Genomic DNA, 22,534 nt, shown 5'->3' on the forward strand with positions numbered 1-22,534 from the left:
GAGGTGGTTCTTAGAATCTGCATGAAAAGTTCCCCCTAAGGCAAAAAGCCCTAATTACCGAATGAAGATCCTGAACCGGATTCGGGTATAGATCCATTGTCTGCCTTGGATTCATCTTTTCTGACCCACATCTTCTCATGCTTGTCTCTGATTTCCTCTACCTTTGTCTTGCCTTTCTTATCGGCTTTGTTCTTGTCTATAGGAGCACTCTTGTTCTCATTTTTGCTTCTGCAATATTTGCAATGTGACCGGTTTTATTGCATGCATGGCAAACAAATGTTTGCATAGGTCTGAAGTTCATCTGATTTGATCTCACCCTGAAATTGGTTAGAGATATGTCCAAACATCCCACAAGCATAGCATCTCTTGTTTGGAAAATTATTCATTACTGCTCTGCACATGTTTGACTTGTGACCAAAATTATTGCATATGAAACACTGATCGATAAAGGTAGGACCATTGTTCACATTATTCGTTCCATTATTCACCCTACTTCTGCATTGATTCGCCATATGACCAAATTTACTACAAGTAAGGCATCTACCATTGAATTTATGAGCATTAGGTTGCCTTACCGAAGGATTCTTGTTCTTAGGCTTTGCATTGCTTTGTCCAGATCCGGAGGATTCTCCTTTCTCAAATCCAAGTCCTTGCATGTCCTTTCCATGTCTCTGACTTTCCAGCATCTCATTAAGCCTTGTTGAGCTAGCATTGAATTTGTCTTTGTATTCATTTGCAGTAGCAAGTTCATCTCTTAGGGCAATAATCTGTCTTTCAAGTTCTTGACCATTATTCCTTGATTGTGTCAATTCAAGCTTCAACTGATCATTGTCATAGCTAAGCCTGAAGCATTCATCTTCTCTTTCCTTCAATGATTGAGTCAAATTCTCTTCATTCTTCTTCCGGTCTTCAATCTCCTTAGTCAACCTCATCACAATGGATTGCATCTCATTCTTCAATGCAGCATTCTCTCTCTCAAGCTTGTCAACTTTGTCCAGATTCTCCATGCATTGATCTTCTTTCTCCTTCAGCTTGTCCATCAGCTCTTTTCACTTGATCCTTCAAATCATTAATGAAGTCTTCAGTTGCATTCAGGTTTCTCTTTAAGGTATTGATCTCATTTCTTGCTGCATCAAGATCCTCGAGTGCCACACTAAGTTGTCTCTGAAAACCGGAATCCATTGATTCAATTTCTCGAACCTTCCTCAAGCAGTTAGGCTTCCTCAAAGGAACTAGGCTTTGATACCAATTGTTGGAATCAAGGAACACTGAGAGGGGGGGTGAATCAGTGTTCTATCCGTTATCAAATTTTCTGATTTAACTTTAAACCATCAGAAGCATAAGCATGAAACTAAAATGCAAAAACTTAAAACAACCAAACACAAAATCATAACACCAAGCTTTTTACATGGAAACCCAAATGGGAAAAACCACAGTGAGATTTGAACCCACAATATTATTCCACTATGGCCAATAGAAAAACAATATTACATGAGGGGGAATGCACGGGCATTCAGCCACATTGCCTAGAGCTCACTACTCAATTACAATAAGGGCTATAAAACAATGCGAGACACGCAATGGATTTCAAAGAATCGATATTGTTCAATTAATCAAGGAGACAAAGCTCCTTTAAATAGAGTTACAAAGACGATGTTTCTAAAAGAAACAATCGTTAACTAGAGGCGAAATTATAAACAACTTAAATGACCATTAATAACACAAAGAGAAAGATATTGTTCTAATACCCTCCCTTAATGATCATCATTCTAACTACCAAGGGAAATAATAGAGAAGGTTGCCCCTTCTTCTCAGAACACGCTACAACAGAAGACAAGAGCCTGCCACCAACTCTGCCACTTGAGATGAGTCTGCCACCAACTCTCCCAAAAACTGCAGAACTTCTGGAGATACCCAAAACAACACCAACCGTCCAACCTGATGTTGGAGAACTGTCCCTCCCTGTAACCAGAGACACACCAAGAACAGTTGTCACGATTTTGAGGAAAAAATAGGCAAACCTTCCAAACTATTGCAGATGAGCACGATGCCCGAAAATAGACTGCAAATAAGAGACTAGTGCAGATGTTTGCACAACGTCTCCAGGGGCGACTAAAAACAAACTGCAGCAAAGTACAATTTTTGAGGAAAAAATCATATACCCTCCCATGATTTTTTTTTTTACAGGGACAAAATATTTAAAAACCCACAGATAATTTTTTAGGACAAAATTATTAAAACCCACAGAATTTTTCAAGGGAAAAAAATATTAAAACCCATCAGAATTTTTTTATTAAAAACCGAAACAAACATCGATGCCCATAAGCCATCTTCACGCTTTTCGAGGCACGAAAAACGAGGTACTAAGAAGATGCTAAGTGCACAAAACCTTATCGTCTTCCAACATCAAGTTGGTCAATGATGCCATCTTGCACGTTTCCCAATGCACGAAAAACGAAAAAACTAAGAAGAGGCACTGGCATGGAATTCAAAAAAATCAAATCCCAATGCAGAAACAGAGGCAGATGCAGGTACAGACTTCAAAAAAATGAAGTGCGGCGGGCACGAATTTCAAGAAAAAATTTCCAGCTGACCCAGAAAAATCTGAAGACAACCCAAAAATCCTCGTGAAAAACCCAAAAAGAATCTGTTGTCGAAATTTGGATCCGCCGGCTCGAAAATTGAGGCACGAAAATCGAGGCACCCAGAAAATTCTAACGATGACCCAGATGAGATCTCGAAAAACCCACCAAGAATCTGCAAACAGAAAAAAAATTCGACTGAATCTGGACGGTCAAAACCCTAGCCAAAAAAGCAGATTTCCGTCCAAAAATGGCAGAAAAAAATCTACAGGCGAGAAAAAACGCGATCACAAATAAACCCACACGCACAGGCACAGGGAACGAAGTCGCGTGGCCAAGGATGAAAGTCACGATTTTTTTTACACAGCGAATGCAGGCCCCTGGAAAACGCGCGAACCAAAAATCCGCAGTTTCAAAAAAATCCGAACAGGCTGAAACAAATCCGTAATTTTGTGGAAGAAAATTCCCAAAAAAAATTCAAACAGAAAAAAAATCCTTCGATTTTGTTTTTCAAAACAATAGAACAAAAAAAAAAATTCACACTGAATTTTTTGCTTTGAAAAAATTTCAAATTTTTAAGGAACCAGGCTCTGATACCATAAAACAATGCGAGACATGCAATGGATTTCAAAGAATCGATATTGTTCAATTAATCAAGGAGACAAAGCTCCTTTAAATAGAGTTACAAAGATGATGTTTCTAAAAGAAACAATCGTTAACTAGAAGCGAAATTAGAAACAACTTAAATGACCATTAATAACACAAAGAGAAAGATATTATTCTAATAGGCTACAACCCTGGAAGGCTCACTACCTTACTGATCAATTACAATAATGAAATACAATAAAAGAACTCCAAAATAGCATCTAATAATGCCTAGATGAGTTTCGGTTAAGTGTCAAATCTCTGACCGTATTTGCTCTGCAACTTTGCTATGTTTCCTATCTCAATTAGCTACCCGATCAAGAATGCACACATGAAACTGCGCTACAAAGGATTCTCGATCACCACTCGCTCGCATATCAATCATATCACACACCAAAAAGATCTTCTACACTGGTCTTATATATCCGCAATAAAAAAATAATCATTTATCAAGTTAGCCTGATGATGTAACGTGTAATCATGAGTCGGCTTGACCGAATCACCAAAAACAAATGCGGATCACCAAATCGATGATAAAATGATGTCTCTATGTCGGCCCAATCATCCCATGCATGATTCATAACACCGCAATCACCAGAAAGCTTCCGGACCAAAACTGCTCTGCTCAATCTGAAATACCGGTTAACTGGCTACCAGTTTACATCCACTTCTGGATATCAAGATCCATGATTACCGGATAGGAATCTCAAGAAGAGTTGCCATCAATGACAACCCTAAACCACTAATCAAGCATCGATATCCACCGGATGAGTGTCAATTGCCAAAACCAATTTGCTCCCTGATTCATTCCACTATAGAGGATGCTTGAGTTGCAAGAGCCCTTGCAACTTATTATTATGACACAAGAATGAAATAGGAGGAAGGAGTCAAATACATACTAGGAAAAGAGGGTGAAGGAGGTTGTGGTTAGCTACTCTTTTGCTCAAATGTCAAATACATCACATCTTTTGTATCCCTTGTTTTCACTGTTGCAAAATAAGGGGGATTCTGAACAATCAGAGTCTCGAGGAGATCTTGAACAATCCTAGTCTTGAGAAGATCTATGAATACATCGATAGCATGTTGTCCAAATAAAAAGTTATCATTCATGAGAGAGACCCCATCCTAGAGTTTTGCATTGAGCATATTCATCCCATCATTTAGAAAAAATCAACGAAGCTAAAACATCCCTTTACACATTGTTGTATATACTTTGAATTCATAGTGGTATGTAGATAGACATTGAAGACTTCTTCCCATTTATGACCATCGAGCAGGGAATGGCCTCATGAAGGCCTTTAAGAAAATGTATAATCCAAAGAAAGATTTGTTGATCAAAGTTGAGTGGATAAAGTTCACAAAACTAGATGCCTACAAGAGTTCAGTAAGGATTGACAAACACACTTTGGCACAAGCCACATCTGTTTGTTAGTGATAAATTTATGGACCTCTAGGACTGCTGAGCACACTTGCCATTTGTCTTCTCTCACAAGTTTCTAGTTCCTATATTGTTGAAAGGAACTAATCTACATATAGCTTTATCCCCTCTCTAAGAGGAACGGACTTACCTCTACAAGGATGGAAAAGCTTGTTATTGTACATAGTGCCTTGCATCTCATTGATCACAAGATAGCTAAGTATAGGTAGAACCTAGCTACACTATGGGATATGAAGCCTTAGCATCTGGCAATAGGTTGATGAGAAGTGTGAGATGCATATGAGGTTGGATGGACTCACATTGCAGCATTAGGATACACGGTTCATTCCAGCAGTTCTAGTGCCAAGTATTTTCCAAAATATCTAGTTCATGATGATGATTACATTTGAGCTTGTTGCTCAAATACAAAGCAGTTTGGATATATTTTTTTAGTATTTCTATTTCATCATTTTGATGTTTGTCAGTTGTAGACTCTAGCTGATATTTTCAGCTCATTTGTACGTTGGAACTTTGTAATGGATTCTGATTTTCAGCTATAATAGTCAGATGATAACACTTATGATTCGATAAATAACATTGTTTAATTGTTATAACTTATCAATTATGAGCTTCGTAATGTGTTTTCAATTCCATATTTGTTCTTTGATTTTGTGCATTGTGTGTATATGTATTCTATCATCCCCAAAATTAACAATAAATCGCTCCATCCCCGAAACTCGGAGAAACACTGGAAACTTACCGATGACCAAATTATAATTAGGGCAACTAAAAATAAAACTAGCTGAAAGCTTTCTCTTGAATAAAGTCTGAATAGCAAATAAATAAAATCTCGGACTAAGATATATGTTATGTAAATAAATGAATTTACAGTAATTACTTTCTCAGTTATTTTTCTCTTCGATTAATATCAAGCGCACATTTCACTAGCATTAATAGCGTCCAACAGTGTTCATGACGGTATAGGAGAAAGTTAATGTGAATTAATTAATTAAAATATCGGCATGAAAAAACTACCTTCAGAAAAATGAGAGGTCTTTGTTTTGACTTATGTTGAATTCAAGCAACGGCATTGCAGATGTCTTAACAAACAAATGAGTAAACCAACAAAATTACAGAAAATATTTTTATTGTTTTTTTTACCAAAAAAGGGAACTAAACTTACTTGCATAACTTGAGAAAATTTTTGGTAGTGAGAGGGCAACGATCTGTGTGCAAGTCTATAACAATGTCGCCTAAGCTTGTCGAGAGCATAACGGCCATCTTCAGGACAGTATTAACGTTGAATATCACAGGTTTTCGAAGTTCGAACAACCAATCTCTGCGTGCTTAAATTCTGGTCGTAACAGAAGTATGCAGACGGAAATTTGTTGCCGTCATTAGACGGTCTAAATCGGAAAATATATATGCTAGGTTTTGTGTTTGAAAGCGTATGATTGCCTAAAACCTATTTCCAAGTTCATTCGTTTTACTTTTCGGTGAAGTAAATAGGTCGAAATGATCTATTTTTCATTATTATTTTATAGATGGAGGGAATGTTTTTAATAACGTTTACAAGGTCAAATAGTCTAAAGGACGTGAATGAATGAATTTTAATAGTCACCAAACAAAATAAGTATAAAAATTTTAATAGTCACCAAACAAAATAAATATAAAAAGTTAAAAACAAATAAGTCTAGCAATATTGTATCTACTAAATCTTTTTTTCTTTTTGCATCTTCAATCTTTTATCTTCTATTTTTTTATCTTGATCGGGGAATCTACTACTCTAGCTATATTTTCTTCTTCAAATAGATTACTCGATGTGTTCATGTTTAGTACCTTAATGTAATTGATCTAAATATCTTTGTACGCTGAACACTCCATGATGTAATGTCATTCTATCTACACACTTCTTGAGTGCAATAGCAACATCTTCTATTTGTTTGCTTATCTTTAGGTATCATCCATCTTTTAGTTTGACATCTAAGTTGATGCAAACTAGTTCTTAGCTGAGCCATTAACATTTTCGCTTTTTCTTATATAGTTCTTTTGTGTATGGTAATATGTGGTGTTAGTTCCCCAGAATGGGGTTTACACTGCAGCAGAGGCAAAAACCAAGTCGAGCCCTCAAATCATGCATGGAGAAGCCAACTCCAACTATTTACAATGCTTAGGGACTTGGACCAACGTATGACAAAGACTTTATGCTAATCCTTCTACACTTCGAGCTTTGCAAAACCCCGGGAGGGTGATCCCTTAATGCACCTACAAATCTTTGCACCACACTTTGCAAATGACATTAAAACAAAGCAGAAGATCTCATTCTTAGGAGGGCTCAACAAAGAGGGAGAATGCTACAGAGTGGCTAGCTCTCAGTGATCCTCAACCTGCTTTGGAGCATGAGATGTTTTCGACAAGCAGCAACATACACAAAAATGAAAAGATGTTCTGATATTTGCAGTTTACAAAGAGTTGTCGATGAGCTATGAGTACAAAACTGTCATTGGAGACATCTACAAGCCATGACCAGTGTCTTATCCATTGGGCGATTGAGATTGCAATACATAAGATGAAAATATAACAGAACTTTTGTCTAATAGCTAAAGATCCAAGATAATATTGCCTTACAATATCTCTCATCTGTATATCCCAACCCAAAATACTTATATGAATCCATGTATAAGTCCTATCAGTTTGCAATTGTGTTTAAGCATTTAATTAACCCCTTAGGTCAAAGCAAAAAACATAAAATACGTACACCATGACGATGCAATGAATGAGAAAACCCTTGATTCTACTCATTCAAAACATAACAGAGTTACACGCTGGAGAAATGGATTTGAAATATGTTTTCATTCGTTTAAAAGCTCTTTTCTGTTACAAATCATCTTACATATAACTCCTTCAAGAACTTGCATAACATATGACACAAGACCCATTTTATTTGCTCTGTAAATGACTTTTACAGCCTACTCATTTCACCTAGACTCAACGTACATGACCAAGGATTTGGACCCAAGATTTGTGACCAAATTTCTGGACCCTGTCTCATGGCCTTGAATTCCCTTTCATAGACTCAAGGGAGCAAACAAGCTTCAGGATAGAGGAGACACTTATCACAAGCCTACAAGACCATTTGTGATTTTTCACAATCTCCAAAAAACTATCCATATCAACGCTTCATGATGAGGTAGAGCCAAAATTCCTAACTACATTTTGGTAGAAACAAAACCTTTTAAATTGTGCCACTATCACCCTCGATGCTCCCAGATGGACCGTGAGATGTGCCTTGATGCTCTATAGAGCATTTCCCTCCAAGAAGAGGGTTTAGATCCCAACAAGAAGTAAAGTCGTCATTCAAATAGAAGAGGAGCTCAAGCCTTCATGCCCAGGATCAAAGAAATTGGGAAAAGGGACTCCCAAGGGAACATTAAGTGAAGGGAAGGTATTGCAGCTTCCATGTTGTTGCAAAGATGACTGGTTGCTACCTCCTCCCTAATCCTGTTTTGCTCTTGTTCCTCCATGAGGCCCTTCCTAGAACCCTCTGCCAACCAGTGGCAGAGGAGATGCAAAGGATGTGTCATACAGGGCTTGTTCTAATGAAAAATGGATTTCAAGCCTCCACCGACTATCCTCCCAACTTTCAAGGCTCCACTGACTATAAGCATACTCACTAAAGAAGAAATTTCATTCGGTATCACAGAGCTCATTGTAACTCCTTGCATGATATTTCTCGAAAATCATTCTCATCATCTCAAAACCTTCCTAGAAGATAATAAGATTTATGTTCTTTCTACCAACTAAGAACACCACTTAGTTGTATTTATAATCAAAATTATCTTACTTGGCGATGCTCATGCATGAAAATCATCACTTCAATGCTTTCTACTCATCCTGCCAGCAAACAGACTTAAGAAATCATATCCTTCAGATCCAGGACACCATCAGATTCAAATTGTCAATCTGCTGCCCTCTGACAAAGCTCATTCTACATGAACAATTTTATTCTAATCACATTATTTTCCTAACTGCACAATTTTTGTTTCATAATTTCTTTTTTGGATATGGAGTCCTTATCCTTTTGAAGTTTTCTCGGAGATAGTTTCTTGATTATTACCCTTATGTGAGAATCCTTGATAGTGTGCAACCTATGATCTTGTTGATAGGTCCTTGATCACTTCATTGCCAACTTAGAAATTATCCTTATCCCTTTATGCCTCTGGAAAATCTCAATCTCTCATTGTCATGGCGATGGAACTTGCTGAAACGACTCCCTAAAATTGTCAGCATTGCTTGTCGATTCACTTTGACCCATAGAACAACCTTTAGAATGGGTCTTCTGAAAACTAGTCGGCGTCCACGTGTCTCGACTTGGTTCATCTTATGTTGACAAGCTCATTTCCTTCCGCCTTTATTTTCCCACGCAAGTGATGACAAACAGTCTTAATCACCTATGTTTTGAAACATGTTTTGTCTCCACCGTAGATCTTGTCTAGCATGGCACATCGCACGATCATCATCAGTCAATATGATATTGACCTTCCCTTGTGGAAAAAGGGTCCACAAAAGTCTAATTGTGCATTGTCCAGTCATCTTCTAGCTCAATTTTGGTTAGCGGCCCCACCTTCGCACCTTCCTAATCTGCCTAGGACATGCGACATCATCTTGCGATGCTATGGTCCTTAACTTCCTTGTATCTTCCTTCACGGGACTGCGAAGGTCGTCAGATATGTTTTCTCTTTACAAAAAAACTACAACAACCACTTACATTGACCGTTATCCTTCATGCATCTTCTCACTTGAGTTAAAACATCATCGTCCATTTGATGCACATGCAAAATTATGGAACCTTTAGTTGTTCGATCATTAATCATAGAGACATTAGTCGAAATATTTTAGCCAAACTTAGGGAAAATAAAAACTCGCTAAAATATAAAGGGGGGTCTAACCATAGGAAATAATGCCTGGGAAAAAAGACCAAGTCCCCTCGACAATGAAAAAGACCCTCGCGTTTCAGTGAAAAAAGGTAATGAAGAAACATAACAAGCTTTGGTTTTTTTTAACAAAAGACTTACCCGAAAACACTTAAACCCTAAACCCTAAACCTTGAGGGTGAGAACAGAGAGTGTCATTAATTCAAAATGACTAAAATTTGATAGGGACATCAAATTTTTTGCAAAGTCATTTTCAGGACTATCATGTGGGATTCAAATGTTTGATATAGTATTATTTTTTCCTCCCTAGTTGTCCTCTCCACACGCTTTCTTTCAATTTTCCTTGCACGCTTTTTTATTTCCCCATTGTTATTGGAGTTTGTTTTATGCTAATACCCCACTTATTTGTCCACTTGCCCTTTTGTTTAATCCACTTGTTATTCCTTCTATCTAATTTCTCTTTTGTTGTCATGGAAAGTCAATATATAATTTAAATTATATTTATTTATGTTTGTACTTATTTTTAAAGAATCATTTGGATTTTTAGTTTTAATCTATTATACGAAGTATAGAATTAATTTTTAAATTGTCGCAATTCAATTTCTTTGAATCATGATTTATTCAAATTCCATTAATTTTGTCATTACTTTTTAAATAAAAAATTAATGATCGTCATATATTTTGTAGTTTATTAAGGTGTTTTTTTCCCATCTTTTGCATTTTATACTATTTTGGGTTTATAGATTGTCATATTTTCTCGTCTTTGTCAATTTACCTAGAAGGTTTTGGTTTGTAAACTAAAAGGGTGGTCTTTGTATAAGTTTTGGTTATCTCGTGCATTGTATATGCTTCCCCTTGCATGGATCTAAGTTAGAAGTTTTGTTTTTCATGGAAAAGTAAAGAAATGTTAACCTCCCTTTTCAACCACATGAAGGGAAAAATGAGAGAAAATTTGCAAAGGAAGAGGAAACTCTTGTTGACTGAGTTGATTACTGTTAGAGTTCGTTCTTGTTCAACCTTCTAGCGCCAATTGAGAGGTACAATGGTGACTAGGCTTCATGAAGGCTTTGAAGAAATAGTTGTGTGGCTCCTAGTTCGCAAAAAGAAGTTGAAAGAGTCTCAAACAAGCACATTCTACCATCTATTCATCGTCCGACATGTGGAGAGCAAGTTTATTCCAAGTTTGAATCTTCAAGCTTATGTTTTGAAAGCTCTATGATGCCCAAATGATTGGCAGTTTTCCTATTAGAAACAAATGAATGTCTTCTTATATTTGGTCTTCTTAATGTAATCATCATATGAGGACATTGAAAAAATTTGCAATTAAAAGTTGTCATAATGGTCATACGTGAGAAAAAAAAGAAGTGATAAGTTCAAGAATCAAAGGGCATTGATGAAAACATCAAGACAACATTGTTTTGTTATTCATGATTACAAGACCTTTTCACATGGTTAGAGGGATGCCAATGTTACATTTTCTTCTCTCTCTCACAATACATGTTTGTGCTTATTTCACAAGTTTGTAATTGTCATCATAATTTCTTTCCACTATTATACCTTCAATGAATGGATCTACAATATTTTCTTTAGGCTCTTCTACATTTTGTTATCATGTCTTCCTGACATGGTTCCATATATGCTCATATATACCTTTTTGTCTTATCTTCATAGTTATTTTCAAAGGAGAGGCCGTGAGGAATAGGGTTCAAGTTTGAAGACGAAAATTGTGATAGTGAATAACATGTTAATAGTGAGCAAAGGATAGTTTGATGGGAGGTTTGTTGGAGAGTAAAGAACAAAAAAAATCCTATGAAGAGTAGAAACAACAAACGGAGGTTGTAGAAATGAGATCTGGTACCTAGGGAACACCTCTTGAGAAATCTCACATTCATAAAGGCGAGATGCCTAAATAGTCAAAAGATAGGGGATGAAGATAAACTTTAGAATGAATGGCAAGTTACAAAGAAAACAAGAATGACAAAAAGATCAAACTCTATGATGAATGCAAGATGAGCAAGTGAAGATGTCATAAAAAGGTGTTCTAAGATTTGTCAAGCACATTTGCATGTACCAATATGGAAAATTGGTGCATAAATCTTTGTAGTAGTCCATGGAGAGGATAGGGATTTTAGCAAGTTTGAAGGACAATCATAAGACATCATACACAATGGCATGGTTGTAGGCCTATCAACAATGAGCATGTAGTAATAGAGTTTATAGAGTTTCCAAAGGATGAACTTTGTAAGGGTTGTAGAGCCTTGAAAACCCTAAGAAAAAGGTTAAGGAAACATTTGTGTTGTGCTCAACATCGTAAACTTGTTCACATAAATCAAAGACTTCAAACAATGGTGAAGATTTAATGCAAAGATACGAAGAGCATAAACTAGAGGTATATCAGTATGGATAATATAATTGTTGGTAGTTTCATGATGGACTTATGCATTGTTTTAGTAGCAATAATGTTATGCATGTAACATTTTAAGTGCCAAGTCAAAAGAAAGGCTAATAGAGACAACCTTCAAAAGAGGAAAAAAGTGGCAGTAAGAAATCAATCACAGTCATGTTGATAAAAGAGACAAAGTAAAGTGAGAATTGAGTTAGAGCAGAGTTTCCAAAGAACAATGCCTATATGACAGTGGGCAGTAAGTCAAGGTATGAGGTGACGAATAAAGCAAGTAACAACAAGTACTCATATCATGCATGGAACAACATGTACATTGGACCCATGAGAATATGACAAAAAGTGAAGGGAGGACTTTCTTAAGATAATTTTCAATGACAATGTGGAAGATATAGCTAAAGGCATTCATGACAAGCATGCACTATTGGGAAGTAAAGAAACATTGAAGGGGTGCAGTCAAACAATCAAGGGTGATAAGTCAAACCTCTTATGATAGTCATAGGAAAGAGACCATGCATAAGAATTACATATCACAGCGAGCTATATAAAGTCTTCAAGCTTTATACCATACATGAAAGACCGTTAGTAACGCAACCTTGGGTCTTTTAAGAAATCAAGACAGGGAAGATAGTCCACAATCACTGGAACTGTTAAAAGTGGACAAAATTGCAAAGGAAATAGCCCCAAAGGGTTGATGACAGTGAAAAGATGTTGTTTAACACAAGACAGTGCCTTGAAGATACAAAGATCTTCATCATGAAGGAAGAGAACCACAAGAAAGAAGATCACAAAAGCACGATGACCAGTGCAAAGGATAGAGTGTGGATTTAATCATGTAAACATGACATAACAAGAGTTGATGATGTTTATGGATAGCAGTATGTATTCAAGGGAATGTACTTTATGGATGATAAAGAAGATTTTTTGGTAGTAAGAAGGCCACCTTGGTAAGTTTTCTCTTCAAATACCTTATTGAAACCCTCATCATAATTTTCACATGTAATGTACTTTCTACAGGCGATAAAGTTATAGCAAGGGGCATCAATGACAACTCTTCAATACAAAGGTATTAAAAAGGGGCAATAACGGTAGCTTTGATAGCCACACTAAGGTTTTTATGAGCAAGCTATATAAGAATCTTTCATTCTTTGGAGGTATAGTACTCTTGTGATAGGTATGTCATGTGACATGAGACATCAAAGGCAATCTTCTTGGCATACAATGACAAAGGACCGACGAATAGTGACAAAACAAGAAGACAACCTTTATGGCTTGATGAAGTGAAGAACAAGGAGAGCACGACTATATGGGATCCTTATCTACACAATGTTAAATGAGGAAACAAAAAATATGGTCAAGTCAGTAAGTTGGTGATAATAAACCTATTATAGGAACATATGCTAGAGATATTAAACCAAGATAATGAGTGATAAAGGGGGAAATAGATTAGTTATGACTCAACATTAGACTCGTGCATGGCCATGTGATTAAAGAGCTATCAACATTGTACAAGAAGAATATTTTAAGGTGTTGGGAAGGTCTAATAGATAGATATATACATGTGATTCAAGATGCAAGACAATGCCATCAAAATTAAAAAGACAAAAGGATAAAGTACAAAGATAAGACCAGTTTTATTGCTCCTAGTGCCATTTTAACATGTGAAAGGGCCTACTAGGGGTATAGATATAGTCAAATGATAGTTGTATGCTATTATGTCACTTGTTGAAGAATTACAATAAGTATTTAATGTCCAAAATTAATTATATCCTATCCAAGCCAATTGTGAGCATCTTGCAAGCTTCTAAGAGAAATAATTGAGCAATTGTAAAGCTATAGAAGGAATATAAGGACAAAATGAGCATATATAAGTAATTTTGGGTTAGTTTCGGCCCAATTTGAAGACTATCCACTAATTTAGGCAGTAGTTCTAGCACACCCCAAGCATATAGCAACTAAGTCACAAGTCACCAAGTGGAAAAGGCTACAACAAGTCAAGGCATTGAAGACGCCCAAAAGTATGTCACTCTCCAATATTTATCATTTATTACTAGTTAGAGGTGGTCCCTATATTCTCTCCCACGATAAGGAAGAGAACAGGGGATGCCTAGGCTTGAGTTTAATGAGTTCTTAGTTTTTTGAAAGCAACTATTATAGTCCAAGATCTTTCTCGTAGAGATATTATTTTGTAATTTAGAACTAGTCATTCCATGACTGATAATTCAATATAAATTCATCATTATAAAACATTTTTAGACTACTCGATTATACATCTTTCTATCCATAAAATTTAAATTTATTGCCTTCAAAAGTTCTTTTTCTTTATCTGTAAAGTCATGTTGGATGCATACTTTATGTGACTTTGTCAAATCATCAAGTGAATGTCTTGCTTGCAACACCTTAGAATAAAAAAATACATTCATTCATGTAGGTTGCTAGTTGTGTAGAGATCAAATTCAATTTAAGTTATGAAAAAGTAATAGTTTCTTTCTTAAGTTTGAGAAAAATCAAAACCTTTATGCAAAATATTGATGTGTGAACCTATGTAACACTCAAGTTGTGCAAGAATCCTTCTAAATAATTGAGAAACTGTATGTCAAAATAGTAGTGTGAGTTTGAAACATCAATTTGGTGCATCGCCATCATAGTTCTAGATTTATTTTTTAAGCATTTCCTCAACCTTTTCTCAAGACATAACAATTTAAAGTAAAGTTTAGGAAGCAAGCATATGAACCAACCTTCTCTAGATATTCACTTTTGTCATAGGTAACCCCCAACTTGAAAGTGATCCAATGTCTCACTTGGTTGTTGAGCTGAGAGCTCAACTAGGGTGCAAGGTTTAGTGATAATATGGCCCCGATTTGCACCGAGATGGGAAAGACCTCAGTATAGTTCAAGGTTATGGCCCCGATTTGCATCGAGATGGGCAGACTTGGTGCAGGTCGGGGTTATAACCCTGCCTTGCACCAAAAAAGTGAGAACTTGGTGTAAGTTGGGGTTGTAACTCCAACTTGCACCAAAATGGGAGGACTTGGTGTAGGTCGGGGTTATAACCTCGACTTGCACCAAAAATAGGACTTGCTAATGAAATGGTGTAATTCGAGGTTACCAACCCGATTTGCACCAAACTAAATTTTGAAAGGGAAGTGTAATTGGGGGTTGTAAACCAGATTTTAATTAAAACATAAAACTAACTTAAAATACCCCAAAAAGGACTAGAACCTCTAAATCAAGAATCGAGGGCTCTTAATCATGCATGAGGAGAAATGAAGACCACCTCAAAAAGCATTCTTAGAGCACATGAGCTACAAATTAAACAAAATTTGTAGGGGTTATCTTGTTTTTGTGACTTAGCCAAAAACGAGGACAACAACTTGCTTTGACTGGGGAACTTCCTTTGATCATTGGAATGATAGAAAGGAGAAGAATCCAGAACTCTAAGTGCCTTTATCATCCATTGTGCTATAGATTCAAGCAACAAAATACATAAAAGACAATAGGATGACAAGACTTAACTAAAAACAACCTACTAAGACAAGACTCAACTTTGTGCAATTGCACTTATTGGAAAGGGAAACTAACCTAACCTAAAGACTAACCAACAAAAAGAACTTCTTCAAATGAATCCATTAACTGGTACTCCAAAGTAGCTGCCTTACTTCGATAAGGTGCCATGTTTGACATGATCATAAACCGGTAGGTGTAGATGAAGCACAAATAATAGTACAATGAGATGATGTACTGCTTCTTTGAAGAAATGAATAAATTCACTTGTCTTTTCAAGTTGATCATATGTATTGTTCCTCCAAAGTGGATCAAAGAATCTGGGTTGCCTTTGCTCAACTACAAATGCATCCTTGAATCCATGTTCATATGTGTCATCGCTCAAGTTTAAGTGTGATTTTTGACATCTTGTTAGCTTCCAACCAAGCTAGATGTCTTATATGACATCCCCTTGAAATGACAAATTGTGTGTTCTTCTTACTTGTTGTACCTTTATCAACTTATAACTCTAAACTTAATTGAATTGTATTCCAAATTTCTTTGAATCCTAACCATAATTTATCCCTAACACTAAATCAAAAGTTTTACCTATAACCCTAATTGATCCTTAACACTAACTCCAATTTAGCTTTATACCTAACCCTTACCCTAGCCATGTTTGAACTATAACAATAATTTAAGCCTAACTCAAAATTTTATTTTATCTTTAATTAAACACTAATTGAATCATAGTCCTAACCCTAATTGAACCCTACTCCTAACTAAACTTTAACACTAAGCTATAAATCTAACCCTAATCGAACTATAATTCTAACCCTCTATTTGTAATAGTAACCAAATATATTTTTTTGCAAACAATTATCAAATAGAAGAGATTAATTTAAAAAACCATACAATTAATTATATAATATCAATTCATTAATTTTTTTCAATTAAGAATATTATAACTCTTCTAAAATTTAATATTTATTCGAGAATGTGATGAGTGAACAAATCATAAATTATACTGAAATAGTAGTAACGAAAATTTAAATATTTAATGTACCAAGAGAGACAAAAGTGAGAACAATTTTTATTTATATTACATTGTATTAATATTCATTATATTGTTTTTTAAAATATTATTATTTTGTCTTATCTTACATTAATATTTATTCAATGTAATGATCTTCAATCTTAAACACAATCTAATCTTATATTTTATTTGTATTATAAAAATGTTAATTTTATATTGTTAATGTCAAAATTATTAGATTATTATTATTATTAGTACTTGTCGTTAGGCAAATACTATTGTAATGAGTTTTTCTTTTTTACAGTTAACTAGTTATTAAAAAAATTAATTTGAACACAAGGTTTATTTTTGTTTTTAAAAATATTTTTATTTTCTAAAGTTACTTGTGCAATTTTTAAGTTTACATATTATAATTTTTTTTTTTTTGTATCTTGATTGGCCAATACAACTTTTGTTGTTATAAGTGGATTTTTCAGAAATCTAAAACAAATAATGTTTGTGACAACCATTTAGGCGGGAATATAGGTACCGATTGATAATGTAATTTTTGATATTCCAGTAGTCCATCAATTGAAGCTGCTTCAAAACGATTCCACATAAAACAAAAAATTATAATATAAAAATTTGTCAATTAAAACATATCACAATGACCAGATTAATCATTCATTTTTTCTGGTAGCTCAATACCAAGCATATCAGTAGTTTGGTGTTAAATATTTAGATTAATTAGTTTTATTGATTTTTTTTATAAAAATATTATCATACAAAATCTATTTTATTTAATTAATATACATAAAAAACTAAAAAAGTCATGACAGTTAATCTTGAACTATGATCTATTAGAATTATATTTTATTTTTTTAATATATATAATTTATCATATATTTATAATATTAAATAAAAAATTAATATTGAATATTTACTTGATAACAAAATTAATATAAATAATAATAATAAATCAATTTATTATTGTAAAACCTAAGGAAAGTAGGGGTCTTAGTAAAATGAAATACTGAAGATAAGCTCATGATTGAGTTTTTTTTTGGAAAAACATCATTTTTATGAAACTCTTCAAAATTTATGAAGTACCTTTGATCCCCATTACAAGTCACAAACAATAGCTAACCATATTTTAAAACATCTTTTATGCATATTTGTAACATTGATAAAATTGCTAAGTATCTTACATCCAATATAGTTTTTCAAGACTATTCAAGCTCTCAAAGAATGGCTAGACTAGTAAGTACAAATGCATGGTGAGAATTGTATACAAAACAACACACCAAATAGAAACATCAAATCACTTATATTGTAAATGCGAGAATATTCATTTCTTGCGACTCTTCAACCCTCTAATATACAACTCAAATTATTTAAGATTTCAATTACACTCAATTAAAAAATTAACAAAGGCAAGTACTCGCCACTATGTGACACTTATTATTATTATTATTATTATTATTATTTTTGATAGGTAATGGGCCGAAGCCGATAAGGTGTACATACTCTACCCTCTTTGTGGGATTTGAACTTGTGACCTCTATTTCAAGAGCATAAATTCTCCACCACTAGGCCAACTCAAGTTGTACATTATTATTATTATTATTGCTCAGTAATAATTTATATTTTATTGATATCCAAAAATAAAGTTCACATAGTATGATTAAAACAAAATCAGAGGCCAAAAAAGGTTGTACTGCTAACTAAAAACAGTCCTACCAAAAATGCTTTAGCCAGTCAACCACCAACCTGCCCAAATACATCCAAAATTACTAAACCTTGGCTAAAAAGACACCATAAAAAACATGACATGTCACCCCCTAAAGACAGAAAGCGATAACTCACTTGACTTTCTTACGGCAGTAGGTTCTCCCCACCTTGGCTCCTCTGTTCTCCAACGACCTCGCCGGCCTAGGACGCAACACTCGTCTCTGCTCCCACTCAGCCTCTGCCTTTGCCTGCGCTATGACATCCTCCAATTCTTTGATTTCAACGTACATTTTCAAGGTGTCCTAACCCCTTCTGGCCTTTTGGGTGCAGTGGAACTTGCACATTTTGTTTGCCCACTAAAGGAATGGGAATAAACCTGCATTGTCGCCATGCACTCCGTCCTCCACACCTTCGCGGGCATCAAACCCCACACCCATCTTTGCCCATTCTAGAAAAGAATCTAATCCTATCAGATAATCTTTGTGGATAATTGTCTGCATTACCTTCTTCACCATGGTTGTGTCTTCACCCAACTCCAGACTCCAAGCCATAATGAGAGCATAGACATCCATTTTGGTTTTAAATCAGAATTTGAGTTGGCTGAAAGCCCCCCAACCACAAAAGCCACACTTTGGGCTAGCAGTTCATCAGGAAATTTGAACATCTTTTGAAGCTGGCCTATATTAATTTCACCAAAGAAAGCAAATATCCGTCTCCTACTTTGCAATGAAAAGTTGGCCTCCACACATGCTTCGAAACCACAACCCCATTGTATAGACTAAAATTTGAGACCTTCTTAGAGCTTTGTTTCAAGTTTCAATGCCTTCTTAATAACAGTTCGGATGAGAATGGATTGAAATAAATGTCATCTAATGCTTCATTAAAGGCATCATTAACAAGGTGCCTCGCTAAACTCGAGCGCCGCCTTTCACTCACACACTTCTGATATCGTACACTTCGTTCGCGATGCCATTAATATGAACACCCGCTTCTGCCTCAAAATTGACAGTGCGAAAATCCTCCCATCTAGATTCACCCACTTCAGCAAATGTGAGAGCCCACTTGGATAAAATGTCCGCCTCGACATTACTAGTGCGTTTAACATGGCTTAATTGAAACTCCTCAAAATACTTCAATTATTCAAGGACATTATATATCCAACCTTGTAAGTGCCATGCACCAATTCCTTTCTTTGTTAAAGCTAGGATGATAATTAGAGAGTCACCTTCTAAGTGCACTTTCCTAGCACCTAGCATCTTACACATCCTAACAACTACTAGAGTAGCTGTCACTTCAACCAAATTATTTGAACCATTCATCAATCTCTGGGCACCAATGGCCAAAGTATCCCCCTTCCAATTCTGCACTATAACACCTGCCCCCGAAGGTCCTGGGTTACCTTTAGAAGCCCCATCAAAATTTACTTTCCACCAACCCTCCAACGGTCTTTCCCATTTAATAGACTCTTCAACTTGGTTGGTTTGAACCCAACTAAGCCCCTTAACGAGCCTATTAGATTATTATTTTTTATTATTCTGATTACTAATGTATTATATTGTTGACTTATTATATTATTATCAATACTTTCATTATTAGAATATTTTTATTTTAAACATTACATTACTATTTTATAATTTTTATGACTACATTAATAATGTTTTATATTATATTATGTTATTATTCTATTATAGTATTAAATTAAGTGAGCATAATGGTAACCTAACCAAGAGCTATTTATAAATTATTAAAAAGAAAGATTTGTTACCTTTTAATAGTAACTACCAAGATTTTCACAATTAATTACTAATCAAATAAAAAAAAATTTATTATCAAATTTTTATATTATCAAATTGCATGAAGACAACTAAAATAAAGCTTTAAAAGATTCAAAGATTTAGACTAAAAGAAAATTAAACCATACTAAATATTATTTTAATTACCTAAAAATTTGTCTAAAAAAATTCATATAGAAAGTGGATCCTATTGGTAATAAGATACAAATTATTTGATGGAAAAACAATTCAACAATAAAGAATTACTAAAGAATTAATGAAAATTGAATACAAGTGATTGCAATACTGCAAGTAGTAACAAGTGCCACATAATGGGAGTACTTGCTTTGTTAATTTTTTAATTGAGTGTAATTGAAATCTTAAATAATTTGAGTTGTAAGATACTTAGCAATTTTAGTATAGACCCCTACTCTCCTTACGTTTTACAATAATAAATTGATTTATTATTATTTTTTATATTAATTTTGTTATCAAGTAAATTTTCAATATGAATTTTTTATTTAATATTATAAATATATGATAAATTATATATATTAAAAAAATAAAATATAATTCCTAATAGATCATAGTTCAAGATTAATTGTCATGACTTTTTAGTTTGTTTATGTATATTAATTAAATAAAATAAATTTTATATGATAATATTTTTATAAAAAATATCAATAAAACTAATTAATCTAAATATTTAACACCTACTAATATGCTTGGTATCGAGCTACAGAAAAAATTAATGATTAATAAAAAAATTACAAATTTTTTATATTATAAAAATTACATTATTAGCCTTTGATATGTTTTAATTGACAACTTTTTATATTATAAAAATTACATTATTAATTGGTACCTATATCCCAGCCTAAATGGTTGTCGTAAACTTAAAAATTGCGCAAGTAAGTTTAGAAAATAAAAATATTTTTAAAAACAAAAATAAAACCTTGTTTATAATTGGTTCAAATTAAATTTTTTAATAACTAGTTAAGTGTAAAAAAGAAAAACTCATTACAATACTATCAAGGCAAGTACTAATAATACCTCCATTTAGATATAACTATTGTGAAAACACGAAAAATAAAGTTTAAAAAGTTTTAAGAATATATATTTTTTAATTATTGTGGAAGATTCCTGGAGTTGACCAACCTTTCGAAGCAAGTAATATTCATGTATTCTCGGAATCTTCCACTAAAGTTAGGTTATGCCAAAAATATCGCAACCTGAAGAGGAGATTTTTCTATATTTCCGTCTCCAGCTCGTTATTTCTTCGCAGAGATCGCGGGATCGGATCACAGGAAAATGAACAGCAGCAGTTCGACGGAGGGTACACAGAACCCAGAAGGAGGGAGGCGGTATTACAATCCATATGAAGACCTTCACGGCCCAGCGTTCGACATCAGGCCGGTAAAAAACCTGTATCAAATCCCCACAACTCCAGAGTTTCTTTTCCAAGAAGAGGCTGCCTTGAAGAGAAGATCGTTTAGCGATAACATCACGTTTTACACAGGCTGCGCTTATTTAACAGGCGCTGTTACGGGTGCTGGCGTGGGGTTGGTGCAAGGCGTGAAGGCCGGAGAAGCGGGAGATTCCCTGAAGCTTAGAATTAACAGGGTATTGAATGGTTCTGGTCACACGGGCAGAAAGTTCGGCAACCGTCTGGGGGTAATAGGTCTTCTTTACGCTGGAGTGGAGGGCGGAATTGTGGCGGCGAGGGGGGAGGATGATTCAATTAACAGCATCCTGGCGGGGCTAGGGACAGGGGTCCTCTTTAGGGCGGCCGCTGGCATACGATCCGCCGCCGTTGCGGGTGCCATCGGTGGCCTCGCTGTCGGAGCCGTAGTCACCGGCAAGCAAGTCCTCAGGAGATACGTGCCCATATGAATGTACTGAGTCATTGCACTCCTTTATTTAGATTTTTGATCTTTGAGGGTTTATTATTTATTTTACATGCTTCAACTTTAGGGTACATTTCGCCCTAGGGTTTCATGTATTAAGATTTTTCTGGAAATATTATATTGTATTCATGAATTTTCCACAGTCCATGAAGATTAATAAGAGAGCACTTGGAAATAGTTGTGCACTTTTGTTTTGAAACAACATTGTATTGATCTAGCCCGTATTTAGTAGTCTTCTGGAATTCTGAAGTAAATTCTAGTATTTGTGATGTATGGCCACGAGTTTGGGGAATGATACAATTTGGGATGCAAAGCTCTATTATCCTTTTTGAACGTGCGGTATGCTAGTGTAAAATTCTAGCATTATATGCCTTTGAGATAAGAAAATTCTGTGATTATTTTTGGGCTCTCCCTTATCAGTAGACATGCTTAGGCATATACCTAGCTCCCTATTATATTTTATGTGATTTAGGAATTACTCTGTCTTAAGAAACAAAAAGAGGCTAACCACGTGAACACTACTTCCGAGGAGAAATCTAAGCAAATCTTAAAAATAAATATGCTAAACTTTTTTGGGAGAAGGTTTAAATCTCAGCTGTCAAGTGAAACAGTGTCCGATCTCATGAAAATTATTAGGAATAGCCAAC

At 34.9% G+C, this 22,534-nt stretch overlaps 2 protein-coding genes across 2 annotated transcripts in view; one reads left to right on the forward strand and one right to left on the reverse strand.

The window, feature by feature from the left end:
• LOC131068116 (peptidyl-prolyl cis-trans isomerase CYP59) overlaps positions 1 to 6,135 on the reverse strand; it is a 204,210-nt gene extending 198,075 nt beyond the window's left edge. The window contains exon 1 of the mRNA XM_058003298.2: positions 5,828 to 6,135. Coding sequence (XP_057859281.2) covers positions 5,828 to 5,925 — 98 coding nt within the window. The 5' untranslated portion in view covers positions 5,926 to 6,135. The remainder of the gene's footprint in view (positions 1 to 5,827) is intronic.
• A 15,040-nt stretch (positions 6,136 to 21,175) lies between these two features.
• On the forward strand, positions 21,176 to 22,072 carry LOC131068115 (mitochondrial import inner membrane translocase subunit TIM23-2). The gene has a single exon (XM_058003297.2). The coding sequence runs from the start codon at positions 21,292 to 21,294 to the stop codon at positions 21,871 to 21,873; it is 582 nt and encodes a 193-aa protein (XP_057859280.1). The 5' UTR covers positions 21,176 to 21,291; the 3' UTR covers positions 21,874 to 22,072.
• The last annotated feature ends 462 nt before the right edge of the window (positions 22,073 to 22,534 follow it).

The sequence above is a fragment of the Cryptomeria japonica genome, chromosome 11 (genome assembly GCF_030272615.1).
Source record: "Cryptomeria japonica chromosome 11, Sugi_1.0, whole genome shotgun sequence".
NCBI lineage: Eukaryota > Viridiplantae > Streptophyta > Pinopsida > Cupressales > Cupressaceae > Cryptomeria > Cryptomeria japonica.